This window comes from Vipera berus (genome assembly GCF_964194415.1).
Source record: "Vipera berus genome assembly, chromosome: Z".
Classification (NCBI taxonomy): Eukaryota; Metazoa; Chordata; class Lepidosauria; order Squamata; family Viperidae; genus Vipera; species Vipera berus.
This window is the reverse complement of record NC_138205.1, coordinates 95,939,906-95,966,874: the sequence shown is the minus strand read 5'-3', so window position 1 is coordinate 95,966,874 and position 26,969 is coordinate 95,939,906. Positions and strand designations below refer to the sequence as shown.

The window sequence follows — 26,969 nt, the reverse complement described above, 5'->3', positions numbered from 1 at the left end:
AGATCCTAATGTTGTGCCAATTAGGATTAAGCCTCGCAGGGTCCCCTTTGCCCTAAAGCACAAAATCGATTCGGAAATCGATAAGTTAATAGAACAGGGCATATTACAGCCTGTTGATGGGGGGGGAGTGGGAAACTCCTATTGTCACCCCCTTGAAATCCAACGGGGAAGTTCGCATTTGCGCAGATTATAAATGCACATTAAATAAGGCCCTTAATGAACATGCTTATCCGGTTTCTGTAGTCAGCCATATTTTAGCCTCTTTGCAAGAGGGAACCATTTTTGCTAAACTTGATTTAGTGCAGGCGTATCAGCAATTGCCAGTTGACGAGGCCACAGCCGTGGCTCAAACAATAGTAGCTCACAGAGGGACATTCAAAGTCAAATGCTTGCAGTTTGGTGTCAGTGTTGCACCGGGTATTTTCCAAGGAATTATGGAATGCACTCTTAAGGGTATTCAGGGTGTCTGCCCCTATTTTGATGATGTTCTCATTGCCAGAGAATCCCCAGAAGTGTTGGCCAATAGGCTCAGGGCTGTTTTGCAGAGACTCCATGATGCAGGCCTCAAATTAAAGAAAAACAAATGTACTATTGGGGTCTCATCAACAGAATTCTTGGGGTTCCGTATCAATGCTAATGGAATTCACCCCGCTGATTCAAAAGTGAAGGCCATCAAAATGGCTCCAAGGCCTAAATCAAAGGGAGAGCTGCAAGCATTTTTGGGCCTCCTAAATTTTAATCACACATTCCTACCTCATAAGGCTGCAATAGCAGAGCCCCTCCACAGGCTGCTTGATAAAAAAGCCCCTTGGAAATGGACTAACTTACATGAAAAAAGTTTCCAGGATTTGAAAGCCCTTCTATCAGAAAAGTCCACTATAACTCATTACATAGAGTCTAAACCTGTATGTCTTGCATGTGATGCATCTCCCTATGGGGTGGGGGCAGTCTTAAGCCACATAGAAAAAATGGGAAACAGGTTCCTATTGCATTTTATTCTAGGACCTTATCTTCTGCTGAGCGCAATTATGCACAGATTGATAAAGAAGCCTTGGCCATAGTGGCTGGAGTTAAGAAATTTCATGATTATTTATATAGAAGGGATTTCATTGTCTACACTGACCACAAACCTGTTTTGGGGTTGCTCACAACAGACAAACAAACTCCCCACATACTATCTCCAAGAATGCTGAGATGGTCTGTATTTTTGTCTGCATACAATTTTAAGTTAATTCATAAACCAGGGAAGGAAATGGGCCATGCAGATGGCCTCAGCAGACTACCACTGCCACTAATGGATCCTGATCCAGCTCCTGCTGCTAAAATATTATCCATTCAGGACTTACCTGAGATTCCCCTCCATGCAGGGGATATTGCTGCTGAAACTGATACAGATAAAATTCTGAACAGAGTATTGTCATGGGTACACACAGGCTGGTTGGAAAAAAGTCCAGGCTCTGATTTCCAAAGTTATTTTGTCAGGAGACATGAATTGTCTGCACATAAGGGCTGCATATTATGGGGCAACAGAGTTATTATCCCCACTTCATTGAGGGACAGAGTCTTACACTCTTTACACGAAGGCCATCTGAGCATTGTAAGGATGAAAGCCTTAGCTAGAAGCTACCTTTGGTGGCCGGGCCTGGATAAGGCTGTAGAGGATCAAGTTCGTGGTTGCTATACTTGCCAGCAATCTAGGCCTGAAATGCCTCAGGCCCCAGTTCACAGGTGGGAAGAAATGCACACACCCTGGTCCAGGGTTCACATAGACTACACTGGGCCTTTTCAAGGACAGCTTTTCCTAATAGTAGTGGATAGCCACTCAAAATGGCTGGAAGTAGTTCCAGTCCCTAATATGACTACTGCTAGGACCATCCAGGTGCTGAGAAAACTCTTTGCAACACATGGGTTGCCTGACGTTTTAGTTGCTGATAATGGGGCTCAATTCACTGCTGCTGAATTTCAGGCTTTTCTTAGAGCTAACCTCATCAGACATGCTATGTCTGCACCGTTTCATCCTTCTTCGAATGGACAAGCCAAACACATGGTGAGGACAACAAAGGAGGCACTCAAGCATATTATCACAGGTGACTGGCATCATAGGTTGGCAGATTTTTTGCTCTGCCAGCATTCTACACCCTGCACTGCTACAGGTAAAAGTCCTGCTGAGCTTTGTTGGGGAAGATGTTTAATTACTAAACTGGACAGGTTGCATCCAGACAGAGTGGCATCTGAAGCCTCTAGACCAAAACCCCCTAGGGGGCTGCAAATGGGTGATTGGGTTTGGGCCAGAAACTATGGGCCAGGAAATTTATGGGTTCCTGGTCAGGTGACCAAGGCATCCGGACCCCTCTCTTATGAAGTGAGGTTGGAGGGAGGGCGACTGGTCAGAAGACACATTGACCAGCTTAGAAAGAGGTTTCCAGAATGGTCACTAAGAGAGGTCTGTGGCATAAGTCCCTCCTGAAGTCCTCAAACTGGCACCCAATCCAGCCCACACCAGAACCACCAGGGTTTCCCCTTCTCAGCAGAAGTTGATTCCGAGGAAGAAGCTCAGAAGTGCAACATGGAACCCCTGACCAGGCGAGCCAGCCGAATCTCAGCAACCGCTGTGCCTACTCTGCAGAACAGACTGACTCTGGGGTGGGCCAACCTGGTGAGGCCAGCCAGAGCATTTCAATTCCCCTGTATGATGGAGCACAAGGGGACATGGGTCTACGCAGCCCACCGGGTAAGCTGGTAGACCACAAAGTGAGAGGAACTCCAAGGCATTCCTCCAGGCCACACAAACCTCCGGCATATCTTACAGACTATATTGTAAACTAAAGTGATGTATAGTGTGTGACAATTGTACCACTACCTACAGAAATTGGGGCATTTTGAAACTGCCTGTAAGCATATTCATTGAGACGTTGTTTAATCTCTTGTAGTAGTTACTGCATTGGCTAGCCATTTAGCCATTGTTTAATCTTATTGTAGTCCCTACTGCAATGGCACATCTGTAAAGGTCATGTAATGTCATTCTTTCCACCATGAATTCATAAGCATTATTTTTTATTATTATTTTGTTATTATGTATTTTGATTGTGGGAGTGATTCATAAGTCTTGGCTGTTGTCAAGTTTATTAAGGGGATTATAGCCTGATCTTAGGAGGGAGGGGTGTTATGTACTGGGCTTTTGGGTACTACAATTGGGCCTGCAATTGGTCAGTCTAAGGCGGCAAGCGCGGGTTCAATCTTATTGGCTGCTACCATAGGGCTTGGCTATATATTGGGGGTGGAAGCAGCCCAAGCCTAAGTACAGTTCCATCAAGAAATAAAGAATGAGTTTCTCTGAACCCAGCCTTGTGTCTTCATTCCTGCTCACCAGAACCCACGACATAACATTATGCTCAGTGTGATAGGCTACACCCAAGACAATTGGTTTCATCTCTTTTAGTTTAAATTAAAAGTGTAGGTAAATGAATATTCAGTTTTTTGTTCTGACATTTCCCATTTCTTGGATCTTCCCATTTTGTGGAGTGAAGCACTGGCAAGGGCGCTTAGAGGCAAAATGTAGAACGAGATGAAGAAAAAATTGTATTAAATTAAAAAATAAACACTTGAACTAAATAGTACCTAGTTACTGTTACCGAAATATTTGTTTTTAAAGTTCTTCAGTGGCTGCAGGAAACCATCATTTAATTGGAAGCCACACAGATGCTAAAGACTTTAAGGTAGATCTGGGGGAAAAGATGTTTCTCTTCCAGGGAACATGCATATGCCTTTTTCTTCCCTTTAACCATCAAGTTACTATGACATCACCTTTTAAAGTTTATATGCCTACCACAAATGCTTATTTATTCAGAGATTGTGTCTCCTGTGTTTTAATGGGGTAGTGCTTTTCTGAAAATGAAATTAAATAAATGAAAAAGAAAATATCATACTGAATTATAAAAGGCAAAATAAAATCAATATAGCAGCATTACTTTAAAATGAAGTTAGGTCGTGCCAGGGATAAATTAATTCTAGCTTTTTATTTAGACACTTAAAGTTTTGACTGGATCCTTATCAACTGCTTAAAAGCAGTAGAAGGAAGAGACAGAAAGACAGATAAAAAAAGTTGGTAGATATAGCCAATCCTGGGAGTTCTATTATCAGGACACAAAAAGGATGTCCTGATAAAGCCACTCCAAAAATCTCTGAAAATATTACCAGTCTGAATTACATGAATCAAAACTGATGTTTGGGCAATCTGATCCATACTGTTTAAAAAAAATAGAGGCCCACAAACACAGTATTATTTAAAGTTTTGCCTAGAACCACAAAAGAATCATATGCTTCGGTTGAGTAATCCTGTCAAAAATTTGATTGAATATTTGATATAATATGCAGAATGCTTGTTAGTTTAACTTATTTACAAGGCTTAAAAGAAAGATTTCATGTTTCCATATTTTTTAAAAAATATAGATTGAAATTGGGAAAATGAGCATTGTCTGTCCTTATCTGTAACTACTACACCTTTCCTGATGTAACATAATTTGAAAGTGCAGTTAGATAACAATTATTAGACATACTTTATGTGCAGTTGACACAGCCAGGATTTTCTGCAAGACCTTTAGTGTGTATCTTGGTAGATTTATGGTGCCTTCTTGTTGTGCTTTACTCTGTGTAATGAAGGCTTTAAAAACAAAGTTGTCAGTCATTCTACTTTTGTATGGATGCTTGAAGTAGCTGCAATAAAACAACATACATGGCACGAATGGGGGAATTGTCTTCATCCATATTTATTTGCAATCCATTTGATGAAAATCTAAAAAATCCTGTTAAAACATTGTGTAGAATTTAATTTTGTGGATGTTGGTAAAACATTCTTTTCGGTCTTACAGGCTAGATTATCACATTAGGCTGCATTGTCACTTATTCAATATTTATGCAGGTATCTAGGTACTTGATAACCATATATATTTCATATATGTTCTTCTTTCTACTTTTCTTTGTTTTTCATTCTTTTCCCTCTTTTCAAATTTGAGCAGGATCACTAGTAGCAAAGTGAGAACTGAGAAACAACTTCTTTGAGGAAAAAGATGATAATTTCTTCAAGCAATTTCAGCAGTATCAGTAAGAGAGGGAACCTTTAGTCTTTTTCCTGAAACTTATTCTTTTCACTTTTACGCATTCACTGTTGAAAAACTTGATCATTGTGAATTTATTGCTTTCTAGACATTCCAACTATTAAGAATGTATAGCAAACCTGAGCTATCTCTATTCTAATAAATGTAATAAATGTACAGTAGTACCTTAGTACTGAACTGCTTTGAAACTCATTAAATTTGATGCATTTTGATGCAAAACCTTTGTTTGGCACTCGATACACAAGCTAGAACTTGTCAGTGTCGACTGCTTGTGAGTCACTACATTATTCCTCATGGGAAAAATGTGTTTGGTACTAATTATTTTTGATACTCATTGTGCCTCCTGAACCCAACTGAAGATGAGTACCAAGGTGCCACTGTATGAGAGAGCAAATTATCTAGATTCCTTATAAATTTATTGGAATAGACAGGGCTTTTTTTCTCATAGAACGCTCAGAACGGCGTTCCGGAACCTTTTTTTTTTTTGCAAAAAAAAAAAAAAACAACAACCCAGCTCCCTTATTGGTTTTCCTAAGCCTATTGCAGGGCTAGCAATCTTGGCTCTTTTTTATGACTCGTGGACTTCAACTCCCAGAAATCCTGAGCCAGCCATGCTGAGGGGAAAGGGAGAGGTTTCCAAGCTGAGCCATGCTGGCTCTGGAATTCTGGGAGTTGAAGTCCACGAGTCATAAAAGAGCCTGCACTAGAGGAGGACATTAAAATTATTTACAGGATTACTTCTTTAAGAACTAAACTTTTAGAATCTAAAACAGCTAATTCGGAAAAGCCAACAGCAAAGAACCTCACATTTTTCATCTGCTTCTGTCTTTTGGAGGGTAAAATTAGATAACAAAATAATCTATTTCTTATGTTAACATCTCTGCAATGAAATCAAAGGTAACAGGAAAGAAATGAGAAACATTTTTCTCAATGTAATATGTCTAATTTAGCTGATTCTAGAAAAAAATAGTATCTTTTGTACACTCTTGAAAACTATTTTGAATCTAAACAATTCTTAAGAATGAAATATTCTTAATTTGGACTTTACTTTTACTGTTTGGACTGTTGTGTGTTTTGAAAAATATATTATTTAGAATCTAGTTTTGTTGCACTTCAGTCTTAAAATAATTAACCTAGTATATATATAACAATATATGATGTTTTCCCTGGTGAGCTTAACATCAATAACAACATTTATTAAAAAGGCTAAAATAATTTCTGGGGGTATTATCTGTATAGTAAAATTTTGGACAAGCAGTGATCATGTTACATATGTGCATAAGCGTAGTCAGTAGCATATGCCTTTTTAAAAATATCAAACATGCAAAGAAACAAAAATAAGTGCAAAATATCTGGATTACATCCAGAAATGCCAACTTTGCAACCAATATTTCTCATCTATAACTATGGCACCCTAAGGATACCTGCATACATGCAAATGTTTCTCTGGGATCAGTAACGCAACAGGGATTGCTTTTTCCTTCCAGTAACATATACCTAAAACCAGTTTATTGCATTTGGCAATTGTACTAAAAAAATCTCATTCATTTAATTTGAAATCAAGTGAAAAATTGATTTAAGTTATTTTATTAAAACAAATTAATGGCAATTCTTTTATAAATAGTTGCCTCAAACAAAATGGGTTTGACATGCCTGCTCTAGATAGTTGAATGCTCCAAAATAAATTCTAGACCAGGCCTGTACATGCAGCCTACCAAGCACCCTTGGACAAAGCACAGACTTTTTTTTAAGTAATAAAATCACCAACACTGCCCTGAAAGTCATGTTGCCTAGTGCCTCCATGGCTTACCATGACCACAAGTTCCAACACTGTAGATGCTCCTCTAGTCACCAAATCATTGATTAGCCCACCAGCATTCCTTTGCAGACTACAAAGATTTTTAATTTATCAGTGTGGGCCTTTCCTTTCTACAAGATAATAATAATAATAATAATAATAATAATAATAATAATAATAATAATAATAATAATAATAATAATAATAATAATAATAATAATAATAATAATAATAATAATAATAATAAGAAGAAGAAGAAGAAGAAGAAGAAGAAGAAGAAGAAGAAGAAGAAGAAGAAGAAGAAGAAGAAGAAGAAGAAGAAGAAGAAGAAGAAGAAGAAGTTGGAAGGGACCTTGGAGGTCATCTAGTCCAACCCCTTGCTCAGGCAGGAAACCCTATACCATTTCAGACAAATGGCTGGCCAGTCTCTTCTTAAAAACTTCCAGTGTTGGAGCATTCACCACTTCTGGAGGCAGATTGTTCCACTGATTAGTTGTTCTAACTGTCAGGAAATTTCTCCTTAGTTCTAAGTTGCTACTCTCCTTGACTAGTTTCCATCCGTTGCTTGTTGTCCTGCTTTCAGGTGCTTTGGAGAATAGCTTGACTCCCTCTTCTTTGTGGCAGCCCCTGAGATATTGGAACACTGCTATCATGTCACCCCTCACCCTTCTTTTCATTAAACTACACATACCCAATCCCAGCAACCGTTCCCTATATGTTTTAGCGTCCAGTCCCCCAATCATCTTTGTTGCTCTTCTCTGTACTCTTTCTAGAGTCTCGAAAAAACAAAACATGTCATTCCCTTTAAAAAAATATTAGCAATTAATAGTCTTGCATATATTAGATATATTCCAAAGTAATATTAATCTGATAACTGATAAATACTCCATTAGAAATTGATTGCAATGAGATTTATATTTAGGGTTTAAGACTGCAGCTAGATGTTGGCTAGCTAACTGGTTAGCTTGAACATAGATTTTCTTGCAAATCCATTTAGGTTTTTAATTATGAATCTAGCTAAGTTGCCCTTCTATATATAGTTATAAGCTATCTACCAATAATTTTACAGACTACAGTTAACATAGCTGTTCATCAGAGGGCATGGGAAGATTTAGCTGTGGTCACAAAAGGATGGCACAACTGAAAAAAGGATTGACTAAATTTTGAGCTGTGTCTTCCACTAGACATTCTGTAAAGCTATGCCATATTCCATAAAATGACTGGAAAATAGATTGTTTTTTTAAAAAATCAATTAATGCGTATACCCCTGCCAATTTATGTAAATATCAATATAGCAACCTACTTGATAACTGATTCTAAAATATGCAAATATGATTGAATACTGAATCTTTAGCTATAATAAAACATATTTTCTTTCCATCTGGAATCTCTTGTGAACTCTTTAGTCTTTTTATTGTTCCTGGCTAATGGACAAAATACCAGCTGTGAAATTGTAAAACAATATAGCCTCCTTGAATCTCACTTTAAAAAGAGCTAGCAATTACTTATTTTTGTAACAAAAATGTCATCTCCATTTGAGCATAAACATGGACAAAATGATCAATCAAAGCTAAGCCTTTTCTCTTGTTTAATAAAGGAAGTGGGCAGATCTTCAGCATAAAAAGGACATTTAAGAAGGATCATAAGGCAGAAATAGCTGTGAAAAGTGGTAAAATATTTAACGGGGTTGTTTTATCTTCATTTTAACCAGACTCTCTAGTCAACATAAGTTTATTTCATGTGATTTTCATTGATGCTGTAAATAATTTAATTCTGCATTACCACTGATGTTTGTATTTACATGGGAACTTCTGCATTCAGTTATTAGTTATTAATATTTGATGACCTTGCAAAAATGAGTTTTTCAAATTTCTTATTATTTTGTCCTGAATACTTATCCTCTTTTCAATTTTGTATAAAATTCAAGGTGCTGAAAGATTTGGAATTATTTCACTATTTTGTGACATTTTGGTTGGCTCTAATAATAGTATTTCTTGACATATTTTAGACATTCAGGGCAGGAAAGCCAATCAGTTAAAATAAAATCCCCAAAGTTAACTCAGTATTTTTTTATTTTTCCAAAGTCACATTTCCTGTAATTTTGGAAAAACCAAAGCTGTTAATTTACTGGATAAAAGAGAAGAAGAAAAGCTATATTGCTATAGAAGTCAGTGAAAGGAAAATTGAGAAGAGGATTGTTCATGCAGATCACCATGCAACTTCCCCAGATTTTTATCTGCAGGTATGATTTAATCAATAAAAATAAAATATATCCTTTATCTTCCTTTTGATGAGATTAATAATCAGTATTACGAGTGAAAATTTCAGGCAGAAGATAAAATGGTTGTAGTAAAAATAATTGTATTTATTTTTACTGCATAGGCATTTACTATATGGGTTCATTCTTTAGAATACAGAAGAATATGTTTTATTTGGTTTTATTGATGTACAGACTAAAAATCTCCAAAAAGTTACATTTAACACAAGATTATGCACATGCATGCATGCATACAAATATATATCTATTAATAGTTTACTAAGTGTCAAACAGCAACAGTTTTAAACAGAATGTGGTGGCCATGCTGTAGATGTCAAATGATCTGTCAGTTAAGAGAAGAATATTTTACTTCTCTGGGTAACAGATTACTAAGGACATTATTATATCCAGCTGTATAAAAAGATCAAACACAAGATAAGTAAAATTCAGTCTTGCATGGAAAGATGGAGGGCAATATATATTGATCCTCTTCTTCTGTGAAAATAAATAAGGATTTCAGTGCATTAAGGGATTGTAAGATTGTCCCACAATAACATCTAAAATTTAACAAAATTGATATGAGATGAACACTGAGTGGCATGGTGGCCTAGTCATGAACATACTACACCTACTACTTGGAAGGTTGATAGTTCAATCTTAGGTAGCAACGTATGTTTCTCTGACAGGGCACAAAGAAAAAATATCTGCTGTGAACTCTGGGTGGTGTCAGAAAGGGCATCCAGTCAATAAATGGTCAGGTCCATCCAGTTGCCCCAACTCTACCCTGAATAGGCACTGCGGAGTTGTAAAAAGAAAAAAAAATGAGATGAACGTCCTCAATGTTATTATATCTGCTAAGTTTGCAATGTCTCCCAGAAAAACAAATCATACTTGGTAATGAGCTATATGTTTTGCCTGAGGTTCCAGCTTCCATGTTCAGCATCTGTAGTGCAAGGTAAAATCACCAGTAGTAGTCTACTGAAAAGTCCTGATGTCAGAATCCATTGATATCACATTCATAAATGTATGGTTAAAATATTGTGCCTACCGGGATTCTGCCATACTGGTAGAAGGAGGGAGGGGGATTGTTTATTCAGTGTATCTGTAGCTGCTTTCAAAGAACCTTTGATCTGGGGGAACAAAGGGGGGGGAAATATTTTGTCTGTTGGGGCTGTAGGAAGAAGGCAATCAACAAAGGAATGCAAGAAGTCCTATCTTTCCACGGAAGGACCTGACAACCAGATTGATGGGATCCTAACCAAATGGAGTTTTGAGGGGAGTGGGCTGAACCGAGAATGCTTATATAAGATTTGAAATGTGACTCAAGACCAGATCCTGTCTCATATCTCCACAACCAATTTATCCTTAGTAAAAAAAAATTCCTTTTGGACAACTCAGCTCCAAGAGTCCTTATTTCCTAAGATGTGAATTGGGGTGGGTCCTGACAGTAGACAGGATCTGTTATAAGAGTCAATCTGGAAGGGAAAACCTTACCGGGGGACTTTGCACTAAATACTATGTCTGGCGATGAAGCAAGATAGGGGGGAAGCCCCATGGAGAGGGAGTCTTCCCCCTGAATGGAATCCCAGAAACAATGGGAAGCTGAAGCGGCATATTTCCCCGGGGAAGAAGCGGTGGAGAAGCATGACCAAAAACCCCTGTGGTCGATGGGTGTTGGAAGGAAAAGTTAGTGGGAAAAGGCATCGGGAGAAGTGACCCTGAGACGGAGCGACCACCAACCGGAATGGAGGCGAGAGATGGAGAGCTCCCTGCATGCCAGTGAGGAAGAGCGGATTCTGGAAAAAGCTATTGACCTGATGAAAGCAACCCTGAGCTCACTAAGGGAGGAGAGAGATGAAAACTGCAACCGAGGCAGCGCCTGGGGCCACAACTGGAGAGGTAATGGATGGGATCCAGCACCTGAAACCCCGGAGCCATCCAACGGCACAGGAGTCGCTGCCTCAGCAGTATCCCCCCAGAACCACAGACGGGGAGCAGGATGAGGAGCGATACTATCTGCGGCGCAGACAACTCTCCAGTCAAAGACTCCCGCCCCTGGAAACAAAATTCAAGGGGGAGCCATCACGATTGGGGTTTTTCTTAACCCAAGTCCTTAGCTATATGGAAGAATATGGACAGGACATCCCCAGTGACAAAACCCGCATCCGAATTGTGCAATCCACCCTGGACGGACCAGCTGCAGACTGGGTGGTGAACCTACACAACTCCAACACCCCAGAACTCAATGATTTCAACCGATTCATGGCATCCTTGAGGTAGCATTTCAAAGATCATTTGGCTAATTGTAAAGCCCGAGAGAGAATCAAAACAGTCAGGCAGGGCAGACGGCCGGTGGCTGAATACACCCAAGAATTCTGAACCATTGCCAGCAAGCTGAACTGGCCAGAAGACATCCTCCTTAGCCATTTTAAAGACGGGCTAAACTACGACCTGTATGATGCTTGCCTGCCTCGAGGAGACCCACACCATCTCGATGACTGGTATGTCCTGGCAGAGGAGGGGGAGATAGACCTACTGAAGAGACACCGTCGGGGGAAACCATGGGGCCGCCTGCCACCCGAGCAAACACACGAGGGGGAAAAACCACCAGCCACAGCCAAAAAATCAACAGGCTGTTTCAAATGCGGGACAGAGGGTCACCGCACTGAAGAATGCCGCTCAAAACCCCCCCAGTGTAAAACAGAGTCATCACCCTCCAAGAAACTAGGGAAACCCCAAGGCAACCCAAAAGAATCTTCCATGAAGGGGACATGGGCTGTAGAATCCACAATTCCTGCCAGGAACTGGGATTGGACTCCGGCCTGCACCGCAGGGACAGTGGACAACTCGGAAGACAGCCCAGAGGGAGAACCATTGGTAGGTGGACCCCTTCCACCCATACTTAAGACATTGACTATATTAGCTTCCTCTATGCCTGAAGCAGCCAAAGTAAAAGCTCTGATAGACTCTGGTTGCATCCGCTGCCTCATCAGCCCAACGCTGGTAGAGAGATTGAGCATCCCAGTGAGGAGGCTAAAACAGCCAATCTCTTTCAGTCAATTAGATGGATCAATAGTGGGGGGGACCAGCTACCCTAGCCACTTTACCAATTCACCTGTCCCTGAGGTCCCACGAGGAAGACATAACGTTTATAGTGGCCCCAGGCATGAAATGCCCAATGGTTTTAGGACTGGAATGGCTGAAGAAATGGAACCCCGGGATAAACTGGAGGACAGCAGAACTCAACTTCCCAAAGGGAGCGCAGAAAAGCTTAAAACCCCAAAGCACCCCCCCACCCCAAAGGGAGGAGACAGCCACAGTGGGGAAAGAGAAGGAGTTACCAGAGATACCAGAGGAATACAGGGACCTTGCTGAGGTTTTCAGTGAGGAACAGGCAGATGAGCTTCCCCCCCACCACCCCACAGACTGCGCTACAGAATTCAAACCTGGGGCAAAACTCCCAAAACCCAGGATGTATGCCATGAGCCCAAGGGAAATGGCAGAAATGGACAGATTCATAAAGAAAAACTTAGAAAGAGTTTTTGAGCCTGCCAAACCCAAAGTGGCCGCCCCAGTCCTGTTCAGGGAGAAGAAGGATGGTTCTTTTTGCTTGTGTGTGGATTATAGAAATCTGAACACAATTAGTGAATGTAATCTGTACCCCTTACCCCTGATGAAGGATATGCTATCCCACCTATCGAAAGGAAGGATTTTTACTAAACTAGACCTGAGGGAAGCATATTACCGTATTAGGATTAAGGAAGGAGATGAATGGAAGACTGCATTCAACTGCCCAATGGGTTGCTACCAATTCAAAGTACTGCCATTTGGACTGCAAGGGGCCCCCACAGTCTTTATGCAATTAATTAATGACGTGCTAAGAGAGCACCTATATAAGGGGGTCTTGGTTTACCTAGATGACATCCTTATCTTCACTGAGACCAAAGAGGAACATATCAAACTAGTCAGAACAGTCCTGGAAAAGCTGCGAGCTGCCCATCTATATGCTAAATTATCGAAGTGTGAATTCCACCAGGAAAAAAATTGACTACCTGGGATATCGCATATCACCAGAGGGCATCGAAATGGACCCTGAGAAAGTCAGGGCAGTATTAGAGTTGGCACCCCCCCGCACACGGAAGCAATTGCAAAGTTTCCTGGGGTTTGCAAATTTCTACCGCCAATTCATCCCTGCATTTGGCCAAATAGCCATGCCCCTGACAAACTTGTTGAAAACGAAAGGGGGGTCCCCCGTGAAATCCAGCCAGCCTGTAAAGTGGACAATGGAGTGTCAAGCAGCATTTGAGAGGCTAAAGAGACTTTTTTCTGCTGAACCTGTCCTAAAACACCCAGATCCCGACAAACCTTTTGTAATACAGGCAGATGCAAGTGATGTAGCAGTAGGAGCTGTATTATTACAAGAAAATGATGGGGGGACGTTGCAACCATGCGCATACACATCCAGAAAATTCACAGAAACAGAACAAAATTGGCCAATATGGGAAAAAGAGGCATTCTCGTTGAGGTGGGCATTACTAACATGGCGCCAATTTTTAGAAGGAAAGTCTGGACAGATCACAAAAATTTGGAAGCACTAAAAACACCCAGGAAACTCACTCCTAAGCAAGCGCGCTGGTCTCAACATTTCCACCAATTCAACTTTACGCTCAAACACTTACCGGGGGAAAAAAGTTTCCTGGCAGACACATTATCCCGCTTGCCCCAGTATAACAGCACAAGGACTACTGTCTTTAAACCACTTTTGCCTGAACAAAAACTGGCAGTTCCAGTCACCACCAGGGCACAAGAAAAAATGAAGCCAAAGATGGATGGCCAAACTGGAATAGAATTCCGGGAAGCTTTGGAAAGCAATGAATGGTTCCAGAAAAATAGACATGTGTGCACAATTAAAGATGGACTGCCGTGGGTGGGGGAGAAGCTATATATACCTGCCACCCAGAGAATGAATTTCATGCAACTGTGCCATGATACAAAATCAGCAGGACATTTTGGGTTTGTAAAAACCTTACATTTAACTAAAAGGCAATTTTGGTGGCCATCCATGAAAAAAGACATAGAAAGCTATGTGGGCAGCTGTCAAACTTGCACAATGGCTAAGAGGCTGCAAGGGAAATTGCCAGGACTGCTACAACCGGTGGCAAACCCCTCAGCCCCATGGAAAGAAATAGCCATGGACTTTATTGTAGAACTACCAGAAAGTAATGGAAACACCGTAGTCTGGACTGTCACAGATCTGTTCTCTAAGCAAGCACATTTCATTCCTTGCCAAAAAATCCCGACTGCAAAAGCATTAGCGAAACTGTTCATACAGCACATTTACAGATTGCACGGGGCACCACAATGCATCATATCTGATAGAGGGGTGCAATTTACGTCAGCATTTTGGAAAGAATTTTTATCCCTTTTAGGAACCACCTAAGCACTGTCATCTAGTCATCATCCTCAGTCGGACAGTTCGGCTGAACGATTGAACTCAGTACTTGAACAATATTTAAGATGCTTTCTTAATTTCCACCAGTCGAATTGGATGGACCTACTGCCTTTCGCAGAAGTAGCATATAATAATGCAGTCCACTCTAGCACAGGTTACACTCCTTTCCAAGTAGCTATGGGTCAGAGCTTTAACCCAATACCAGAACTAACCCCAAAGGAACCGGTCATTCCCGAGCTGAAGGAATGGATTGCTCAATTACAAAACACCTGGCCAATAGTTTGGAAAGCATTACAAGCAGCTAGAAAAGCATACAAGACACAGGCAGACAAAAAAAAGAACTGATCCCGCACCTTTCAGGGTAGGAGAGATGGTTTATTTATCCACAAAATACCTCAAATCACTCCAACCCTGTAAGAAACTAGGTCCAAAATATATTGGTCCTTTTCCAATTAAAAGGATCATAAACCCAGTGACAGTCGAATTAGAACTACCCAAAACCCTTAGACAGATACACCCAACCTTTCACTGCAGTCTAATACAGAGAGAACAACAATCATCCCTACGAACAAGAACCCCACCACCACCACCCCCAATCATGGTGGAGGGAGAAGGTGAAAGAAATCTTGGATTCCAGAAAACACCACGGAAAGATCCAATATTTAGTGGCATGGAAACACCTCCCTTCCTCGGAAAATGAGTGGGTTAATAAACACCACGTTAGAGCACCAAAGTTGCTCAAGAGATTTCATACAGAATATCCAAACAAACCGGATTAACATTTATATATATTTTTTCTTTTCTTCTTCCCACAGATGGACCTATCCTTCTTTTGAAAGGAGAGCAGATTGTCAGAATCCATTGATATCACATTCATAAATGTATGGTTAAAATATTGTGCCTACTGAGATTCTGCCATACTGGTAGAAGGAGGGGGGATTGTTTATTCAGTCTATCTGTAGCTGCTTTCAAACAACCTTTGATCTGGGGGAACAAAGGGGGGGGAAATGATCTGACTATTCGGGCTGTAGGAAGAAGGCAATCAACAAAGGAATGCAAGAAGTCCTATCTTCCCATGGAAGGACCTGACAACCAAATTGATGGGATCCTAACCAAGAGCCTTGGTGGAGCAGTGGGCTAATGCCTCCTTAAGTAACACCAGCTGCCTGCAATTAGTGCAGGTTCGCGTCCCACCAGGCTCAAGGTTGACTCAGCCTTCCATTCTTCCGAGGTAGGTAAAATGAGGACCCACATTGTTGGGGGCAATAAGCTGACTTTGTAATAATGCTGCTTGGGGGCCCCCAAAAGCCCTAATAAGCAGGCATATACATAGAATGAAGGCTATTGCTAAGCACATTGATTTGTGGTTTAGATTGTAAGCCACCCTGAGTCTTCGGAGAAGGGTGGGATATAAATGGAATTTTAAAAAAATGGAGTTTTGAGGGGAGTGGGCTGAACCGAGAATGCTTATATAAGATTTGAAACGTGACTCGAGACCAGATCCTGTCTCATGTCTCCACAACCAATTTATCCTTAGTAAAAATTTTCCTTTTGGACAACTCGGCTCCAAGAGTCCTTATTTCTTAAGATGTGAATTGGGGTGGGTCCTGACACCTGATAAGCTAGATTTTAAGGTACAGAGATTATTGTTCTTGTTGCTGACATAAGAAATCACTTAAGAATTTGAACCACTATCTAAGTAAAATGAGTTTAATTTATTGCCAGGCATGTTAGATTGTTTTTTCCAAACTAAAATAAAGTAGGCATTCTTGAATTATGAGGACAAGTTTCCTGTGCATTATTTAAGCTTCCTGATATCACTGACAATTAAATTCAAGTAACTTCACCTGAACTCGTTTATGGTTGATCTTTTTATAAGAAATACCTGTGTGGAAGACAGCTGCATACTTGCTGTCTTTACAGTAGTTTTCATAAAGATACTGTGCTGGAAACAAAGATGCAAAGTTTGCCTGTTTTTTTGCATCTTGGCTCATTTTCAACCTTGTATCTCAACCCTGTACTATACTGCTCAAAAAAATAAAGGGAACACTTAAACAACACAATGTACTGTATTTAATAGTAGGATGTCTTATCTTGTGTTCCCTTTATTTTTTTGAGCAGTATACTTAAAGTCTTCTCATGAAAGCTTACAATAAGCACAGATAATATTTTGGAAATATTATTTGAATTAAAATATATGTGAGAGAAAGGTGTTCTGTTTGAAAATTCCAAATTTTTCAGGTTATACAATTTTATTAACTGATGGCCAAATAAAGATTGAGAAGGGAATAATATCAGTCCCAAGATGATAGATTCTGACATTAACAGGATCATCCATTTGTGCTGAACCAAAACAAGCATAAATTTCTTCAAACCCTCTCTTCAAAATGATATGACTGGCGTTGCCTTTTTGGTAAACATGTTTAATTTAACTAAATTAAAATAGTTCAAAATGAATATCCTTGAAAACTAAAACTGTAAGCTTTCCTGGGATGGTTCCTTTTGATATGTCAGAACTGATCAAAATCAACATATATTTTTTTACTGCATCCAGTCATTGTTATTCTGATATTTGCAATTTCAAGGAACCATGAATGTAACATATATTTGCTTTTTTAAAAATACACTTATCCATTTGAATCAGTGAAGCCTTCAGAATAAGAGTCAAGTATCCAGAATAGAACATCCAAAATATCTATTGATCTTAAAAACATCCAAAATGAACAGGTGAGAGGGTTTCCCCCCCCAAATTTAATATATATAATTTTACTTTGCTATGCATAATTGTCTCTGAAATAGCTAAGTAGTTAAAAGATTCAGACAAACTAGTCCTCCATTTATAATCCTCACTTTTTCTGGAAGAAAAAAATGAAGTAATAGACTTTTTAGTTGGCAGCTCTGTGATAGGATGAGGTCCCAAGTTGCAAAGTTGCAGGTAGCTTTAGTCTCTTGTACATGACTCCAGAGGATCTCTGGATCTTTTGCTGAAAACTGGTATAATTGTTCACCAGTTTTAAACCAGGAAGTACATGAAAATGCTGGTGTAAGTTCATAGTAGTCTTAATATTTGAAAATAAAGATCTTCTCCAGAATCCTCCTACAAATCAAAGAAAGACCTGACCCAGCCATTTTTTTAGTATTGCCCCTATTATATATTGAATACATATAAAGTTGTGTTAATCTCTGCTAAAGTGAAACTAACTTAACTCCAACTGCTTGTGAAACTAAAATGCAACTAACCTTTAGATGACCTTGACTGTTAACTCCAACTGCTTCGGAGGGAAACTTTGAACATTTATATTTGGGTGGGTTTTTCAAGTATTGTGATTGGTTAAGCCCTGTGGGCTCAGAGTATAAATTACAGGCAATTGCCTGCAGTTCTCCAGTTCTAGTTTGAGTCAATAAATAAGATTGTAACTATGCTGGTCTGCTCCTTGCCTACTGAAGCCCACTACTCAATATCCTCCTTTTATTTTGGAGCTCTAGTAGCTCAAAAAGGGTTAAATACAGCTTCTGTAATCAAATGTCACTGCCCAAGCTCTAGAAACTATCCATCTGTAAATGCAAAGACACAAATGCAACAACTTTTTAATGACTTTATTTTATTAGCAGATTATAAGTAGAAGATATAGCCTGCTATCCACCCAAAGTTTGACTTTCCGTGACATTAACCTACTGCTTGTTCCATAGTGATCCTGACCAATCTTTTAAATATTTTAATTAGTTGGCTGAAGTGATTGTAAATCTCCAGAGTTGTGAAGCATATCTCATGGGTTTCTTTGTTAATTATCTGGACATTCTTGAACTTCATACAAAAGAGGAAAAGCAAGATGATATTTAAGATTCATATTCTTGGAAAAATAAACTATGTGTCATGCATTCAGCACACATCTAAATGATACTTTATAAATGAGCTCTTATTGTTTCTTCCAATAGGCCAGTGATATGACATAAAATAATTCCCTTTCCTGAAGAATGAAGTCTTTGATAAAGCATTGATGTGCCATTTTTTCTTTAAGCATATTTAGAGATTTTTGAAGCATTTCTTTTCAATCTTGAGGTTTAGAGCACACAAATTCAGACTTCTAATATAATGACAGGTATGAATGTTTCCTCTAATGTGCATTATTGTCAGCTGCTTTAAAGTATCTTGGTATCTGTATCTTAGTATAAAAAAGTGTCAGTGCAAAAATGCTTTGAATTTATATTTGTGGCTAAATTTTCAATATATTCCTTGGTGTTAGATAAACTATCTCTTGGGTATATTTTTGTTTCTTTGTCTGACCTTCACCCACTGTTCTGAGATCATTGTCTGGTATTTCCTATTGCCCAAATGTTCATTACCTCTGATTAAAATGGGACAACTTTGCGTTAAATTTGGTAGGCATGGAAAATGCTAGGCTTTGTTGAGAAATGATTGGCACACATGTTTAACATTTGTTGAAGGTGGAAATACTAGGCTCTAAAAATAATTATGTACTGGAGTTGTATTGCATCACTCTGTGTCCCACATTCTGACCTAGCAATTGCCAAATATTTTAGAAGATTAGTCAACAAACAAAATGCAGTGAGTGTTCTATTGTAGACTTTAATGTCATCTCAGAAAGACTTTAAAAAAGGGACCATTTTAATTAGGGTTTATTTAACTATGTCCAAACCAATAGGAGACTAACAGTGGATATGCAAATAATTCCAATATTTTTCAACACATTAACAAAATTAACTTGCCTAATTTGCTAATTAACAATAATAATTATTCAAAATTTTGGCTGATATTCATCTAATCTCAATACTCTAATGAATAAAGAACAAAGCCAATTCCCAAAACTTGAATCATAAAATTTAGGCATTGTAAGAACCTTGATCTAGTCCATTACTCTTCCAGTGTAGGAATCCACTACAATACCGGAATCCACTCTACTAGAATACCACATTCCTGATTATCCAGCTTGTTTCAGTGCTTCTAGCAAATGAGACTCCACCACTTTCCAAGTCAGTCTTTCATTGTTGAGCAGCTTCTACAGTTTAAATTTTTTTTCTTGATGTCCAACTGATACAACTGTCATGTTTCAGATATCTTCATTATAATCATGTAGTAATTGCCATTTTTACCCTCTCATCTGCAGACACCTCTGCTCTAGCCTCTAAAATCCAATATTTCAACTGTTCCAATCTTCATAAGTTTTTCTTCCAAAGGAACAGGTCTACACTGAATGACATATTCTAGATATAGTCTGACCAATGCAGAACAAGAGGAATCATAATTGGCTCCCTTGGTGAAAGGAAAATAACAAGACAAGTAAGTCTTGTCTTCAAAGAGTATTTTAAGATTCAGTGAAACAGTTCTCTTCCCCGGCAGCAAATGGAGCTGTTGCTCAAACTGGAATGCAGGGTAGAGAGTAAAGGAACTACTTTTTTGCAAGAAGAAAAGACTATTTAAACTTCGTCAGCTGAGACTTGCATTCCAGACTTGCTTATGGGGATAGAATAGAGCCAAAGGACATAAAGTACTACTGCCAAAATGGTTTATCTCTGTAGTTGGATTTTATTCCTTGATTTTATGGTTTTAAGGACTGAAACTTTAGAGGCTACTACATTTACCTTAACGTTCCTTCCATGAGAGCTTAAAGAGAGCAGGTGTAAACAAATTAACCTTTGTCCCTACTTTTTGATGTGTCTAGTTAGCCTCTGATACTTGTGTCTGTCCCCTTCTCAACTCATTGCTATGTTCTTGATCTTGACACCCGACATCTCTTGATGAAGCCTAGGATTGCATTTGCTTTTTTTTAAGTTGCTTTGCAGTTCATCTTCAGTTTGTGATCTGGCAGAGCCAAATCTGTCCTTTTTTTACATTTACTGATACCCAGTATGCTTCCCCATCATTTTGAGAACCTTCAGTTCAAAACGTTTGTACTCTTGGAAATTATCCTCCTAATATCTGCCCAATGTTCCAGCTTGATATGATACCTAACCTTGACATTGTCACCTAAGGCATTTATCATTCATTTGTACATATTTCATCATTATATTTTCTAATCTCTCATCCAAATAATTTATAAGCATGGCAAACTACGCAATGTCTAACTTGGAGGCTATTGAACCTCCCTCCCTTGAAAAAGCCACAGATCTGCACTCCTTGGGATAAAATTGTTCAGTCAAGTCTTATAGTAAATCCAAGTTGATGTAGTCTTGTTTGATAGAATCTCATGGGAAACTTTGCTGAATATTTTGCTGAAATCAAGATATAACTACATCCCTTACATTCCCCCTTGCCATTGTCAATTCTATATAAATGCGATTGTCTCTTGATGAATATTCCTAGTCAACTATACTTTAAATGTAGTGTATATATGCACATATATATGCATATAATAGTAAGCTGAATTTACGTATATGCTACTTCAAAACACAACAGAAACTTTTTAAAAATATTACTTTTATTTTCCAGAGACTTCTACTCCTCAAATAACTTGTGGACTATTTAGAAATTGGAAGGTGAAATTCTTCTGCTTGAGTGATTGGAAAACTTGTGAAATGGTATGCTGCTAAATTTCAAAATAGCAACCAGCTATTTAAAAGGCTTAAGGGACGTGGTGGCTCAGTGGGTTAGGACGTTGAGCTTGTCGATCAGATGGTTGGCAGTTTGGCGGGTTGAATCCCAAGTGCCGCGTAACAGAGTAATCGCCTGTTACTTGTCCCAGCTTCTGCCAACCTAGCAGTTCAAAAGCATGTAAAAATGCAAGTAGAAAAATAGGGACCACTACGGTGAGAAGGTAACAGCGTTCCGTGCACCTTTGGCGTCTAGTCATGCTGGCCACATGACCACAGAGACGTCCTCGGACAAGTGCTGGCTCTTCGGCTTTGAAACGGAGATGAGCACCGGCCCCTAGAGTCGGAAACGACTAGCACGCATGTGCAGGGGAACCTTTACCTTTTTTATTTAAAAGGCACATATTATAACTATTGTGCTCTTATAGAATTCATGGTAAAAGTAGTTTTAAAATGTAACAGACACTATGATAAACTGCAGCTCAGTTGAAGAGCCATACCTACCTCTGTGAAGTAGCCAATTAATAGTTAGAATTAACCTGCAAAGAATTGAATTATGCTATGCTAAATGGACAGGAATATTCACAGAAATATAACATGGACAATTTTGCTTGGGAATTGGGAATAACTAAACAAGCTAGCAGCTTGCTTTGAGTGTAAATGAAGGATTAATACAGGGTAATGTGTTTCTGCCTGCCAAAAATGGTAGTTAGACTGTTCTTGAGATGGGCCAACCAGGCAGAGTGAATGAATCTTCATTAAGGACAGTAGGAAATGTTAAGTTGCCCATCAATAGTAACTCTACATTCACAGAATAAATATGGAATCTATGAACTATTCCGTATATTTGAAAATCACAGTATATTAATGTTATGCATGCTTTGGAAATGTTTAGGAAGCACTGCTTTTGAATTTATACAAGTGAAAGCATAGCACCTCTTTGATATCTTTAAAGCAAACTTCTATTTTTTATGATTTGATTAAGCTTGGAAAAAGGTGATGTTATCTTAAGAGTTTCCTTGTGGAAGTTCCCCTGAAAGCCTACAAAAAGTTGTGGCTCTTTTAAAGAGTAGCAGAAAACTTGTGTGAGATTTGGACTGTATTTTCTGAACAATTTTCTAAGTATGCACTCTCCTAATAATTATCCACATATACAAATTATACGTATAAAGAATATGTGCAAGTTGATGTAGGTCAACATTTTATTCTTATTCTTGCTGATGCAATATCTCTATTTTTATTGGTGTAATAGCAAAAAGTGAGAAGAAAAATCTAGACAGATCAGTTTCATTTATTCTCTGAACATATTCAAGCATTTACCTAATCTGTAAGCACTTAGATCTGTATAAACAATGACATTTTCTGTATCACTATACTCCTTACTCACCCATGAATTTTTTCACACCTCCTGAATCAAAGTTTGGAGGATGGAGACAGGCAGTTTTAAAATCATGATGTGAGTAATAATGTTTGTGTAATTCTAATGGTGGACATTACCATCATTAGGATTATACAAAAACAAAAAATACCAATTGAAGTTGAGTGACATTCTGGATTTTTAACTTGAAAGTAATTAAATTGGATGGCATGCACACAGTTATATATATATCTATATATATCTATATATATCTATATATATCTATATATATCTATATATATCTATATATCTATATCTATCTATCTATCTATCTATCTATATATATATATATATATATATATATATATATATATATATATATATATATATATATATATATATATATATATATATATATATATATATATATATATATATATATATATATATATATATATATATATATATAATCAGTGAATTATTAAAACTACATTTCTTATCAGCAAAGAGTGTATATATCTTTACATTAAACCCTGAATTTCTGATCATCATTTAGGAGAGATTGAACTGTCCTTTGCTGCATAGCATAATGGCAGGGAATGGACAGCTATGAGTGATGTATTACAGAAATTGTTTAAGGTATTTGTAGAAAATCAGATTTTTTTTCATGACTACTCTGAATGAAAACATACAAAATGTCCACCATGTGCATTATAATCTGTCTTTAAAAAGTCCAATAAAGTTGCAAGGTTTGGCAGGCTTCTAGGTTAGATTTATAGTGCAGTGAAATATGGAATTTCCATCATTCTTTTTTCTAATCTCCCCAATGACTTTTTTCTATGTGAAAGCTTATTTTCATGCAAAAAGGAAAATTCTTATTTTTGTGCGGCTGAATGTAAACAAAGAAACCTACACACAAAACAAAGGAACAAAGTTTTGAATTTATTTAAAGATCTAATGTTCACATATCCTTGATTTCTTCTCCTTTATTTTTATATGGACATATTGGATCTATATATGATGTAGTCTTGATTTAATAAACTGTACATTTTTCTGGGGTTTTATTATGGACATAACTGACAATTTGCATAATTCCAGAATTTCCATACTTACAGTGTGAGTGGATTAAAAAAAAATCTCAGCAGTCAGTATGGGAGTTAGAGTCCACATAATCTTAAATTCCTTAGTGTGAAAAATATGGTTTCAGAGCACAACAACCTGCACATAGATAAAAACTCCACATGATCATTACAAATCATTCATGTTTACTCAAAAACAGGTCCTAGGAAATATATAGGATTGCAGTCTGAGACTCTCTTGTGACCCTTTCCCTGTGTTGTGTAGCTAAGTATTGTATTTTACATAATAGTTGTTTTTTTATATAGTCTTACTTAGTGCCTTACTATGGAACTCTGGCAAGCACACATGCACGTGCATACAAATACTATTCCTATGATTTGCTCCCTTGTGTTTACACTTGAAATAAATATTCTTGTATTCTGGCATTATTAAACATGGAAACCATAAAATAAGAACACAGAATTAATGGGAATAGAAACATAAAGTGCTCTAATCCAGAGGTCCCCAACCTTTTGGGCACCAGGGACAGTTCTGTGGAGAGAGTTTTTTCTGCAGATCAGAGGGGGCAAGGTTTTGTGTGCTGCCTGCATCTCATGGATGGGGGTTTGCTTGCTTGTGTGGACTGATTGCTGGCATGCTGCAGCCTGGTATTAGTCCACGGATCTGGGGTTGGGGACCCCTGCTCTAATCCGCAAAGAAGTAAAAATGCATGGAATTGCCATAGGAATATTTTAATACTGACATAGAAGGTCAACAAAAATGAAGAAATTTGCTGTGGCTTGCAATATAGCAATGTTGATTTCTAGGAGCTTAAATTAAAGATCTAAGGTCACTTCAAATTTCAAGCATCTCTATTCTCAGCAATGTTGCCAAAATAATAGATATGCAATGTACATGACACTGCTAATAGAAAAAATTGCAAAACTCTGCTTGCACATTGGCACTGGGGATTGCAGATAGTAAATAATAATTATATCAAAAGGTATAAGTCACAATAACTAGAGAGAAGACCCATATTCAATGACAGTCTGGCAAACAAACAGCAGGCCATTACTTTCATGCCCTGTCTGTCAGACCTTATGATTGTCATGCCTTTTGTATGAAACTTGAAAGATATCTAACTAGATTGCTACTAAAAACAAAGTTGGACTAGAAAGATTTTTGTATTTGTTACTTTGGTATCAGTGCCTATCTATATATACTGCCATCCAAGGGTGAAGAATGTATATCTCTCAAGATATAGATTGCTTCATTCCCAGCCAGCATGGTCTATAGGTAGGGGCAGGATAACAGATTACTTTACTATCTGGAAAGAAGAAAGAGGACAGCAGTCTCACTCATCCCATATGCAAAAGGAATGGAAATGGCAGCTAATTTGTTCTGTAACATCAGTGAAATAGAATGGCCATCACATTATCTTGAGAGTATTACATTAATTTCAGCATGACCTGATGTGACACGTTTATTTTCTCCAGCAAACATGTGATATTTATTTCCTGAAATGCCAAAAAGATGATAGAATGATGGTTCAATGGCATTTGAAATACCACATGTTTTCACTTCATCTTATATGAAAGATTAACATTGGAAAGTGAAGATATTGCTTCAGCATATTCTATGAAAGGCTAACAAAGACAGGAAAAGATGCTTAGAAGTCTTAGTAGAGTACAAAGAACAAAAGCAATTTGCTTGCTGATTTTTGCTCCATAGAAACACAGGAGAATTTCTCTGCAGCCACCCCTATCTTACTGCCTTATTCTTTCAAAATCTGGTAATTGAAAACCTATCTTGTTCTTACAGAACGGTTTTGCTATTGTGAGGCCCCCAGGCCATCATGCTGAAGAATCAACAGCCATGTAAGTACCAGGGAATATTGCCCATCTTGGAGTGCTAGGGTTACTGGCAATCACCTGTACTGTGGGTGTCTCAGAGGACCTCTAATTGTTAGCAGATGACTGAAAAGGTTTTCGAGGTATCCCAGAAAGAGATTTATGATCTCAGAGATCATATAGCTTTTTTATAACTTACATACACACACACACACAGACACACACACACTCCTAAACATTATTTATAGATGTTTCCTGACCAATGTGCTTTATAAAATTTCTGTTCTTCTCTATTCCACAGGGGGTTCTGCTTTTTTAATTCGGTTGCAATTACAGCCAAATACTTGCGAGACAAGCTAAATATAGGCAAGATATTGATTGTAGATCTGGTATGTATTCTTGACGAGCATCATCATTTTAGTGCAATGGGGGGAAGAGATGAAGGGAGGAAGAACAAAAATGTTGCATTTTCTTCTATACATTAGTCTTTTCTGCTTTTACTACTTAGAAGCAATGAAGGTATGCATTTTTCCTTTGAATTTGAGAACCCATTAAATTCAGGATTGCAGGACTGAAACCATAAACATGTATCTTACACTCTAACAGTGTTAGCTGCAATTTTAAAGAGAAAATGAGTAGATCAGGATGACATTTATGGTTCTTAAATGAACTGATTCTTTCACTACTGAAATGATCCAACAAGTACCAATTTACTTTTTCATGCAGGATATAAATTTGAAATAATTTAATTTAATTGCATGTTTTTTGATTTGTAGCAATTTTGATTTTCTTCCTTAAACTGACAATAATTTGGCATGTTTTGCAACAGTCATATACTTGAAACAGAATACTAATCTTCCCTAAAAATTACCAAATCATGTATACCAATACAATGACAGCTTTCAGGTAGAAATATACTATTGAATGGCATTTATATTTTAAAAAGGCAATCATTGGGAATTAGTTTTATCTTTTAATAAATAGTCAAGTTCCAAACAAATAGTTAAGTGAAATGCAGTTGTCATATGGCTTCTTGTTTATATACTCTGTTCATGAAAAATGAATTGAATTCTGCCTTCTACTTAAGTACCAACTTTATCCACAGTCTAACAGAAAATCCAGATTGATTTATATACACCATTATTGTTTTGCCTGCCCTTCAGGAGAAGCAATGCAATAAGACTAGAAAAGCATAGGCAGGAAATAAATCTTGGCAACCAACTTTAACCTGTTACATATAATTAATTTCTGCAGGTAGTAAAAATTTACATACAGTATATGAAAACTATGAGGTTGTAAAACCTAAATATTACTGCTATCACAACTCACAAATAATTATTACTATAAACTCATGGACTTAATATGTAATAATCCTAATTAATTTGCACAGTTCAAGACAATACAAGAGAACTCAGACTAACATTTAATTTTAAAGCTGTAGCATCAGCATTTGAATTATGTACAGGAGTTTCATTTCAACCATGAGTAACAAACCAGCAAATAATGAGACCTTGAATGAATTGAAATTGATCA

The 26,969-nt window shown here is 38.0% G+C and overlaps 1 protein-coding gene across 1 annotated transcript in view; it reads left to right on the top strand.

The window, feature by feature from the left end:
- The window catches only part of HDAC9 (histone deacetylase 9), a gene marked incomplete at both ends in the record, with an annotated part of 190,569 nt that overhangs the window by 51,678 nt on the left and 111,922 nt on the right, over positions 1-26,969 (top strand). The window contains 2 exons of the mRNA XM_081346258.1: positions 25,408-25,463; positions 25,738-25,825. Of these exons, the coding sequence (XP_081202384.1) occupies positions 25,408-25,463; positions 25,738-25,825 (144 nt within the window). The remainder of the gene's footprint in view (positions 1-25,407; positions 25,464-25,737; positions 25,826-26,969) is intronic.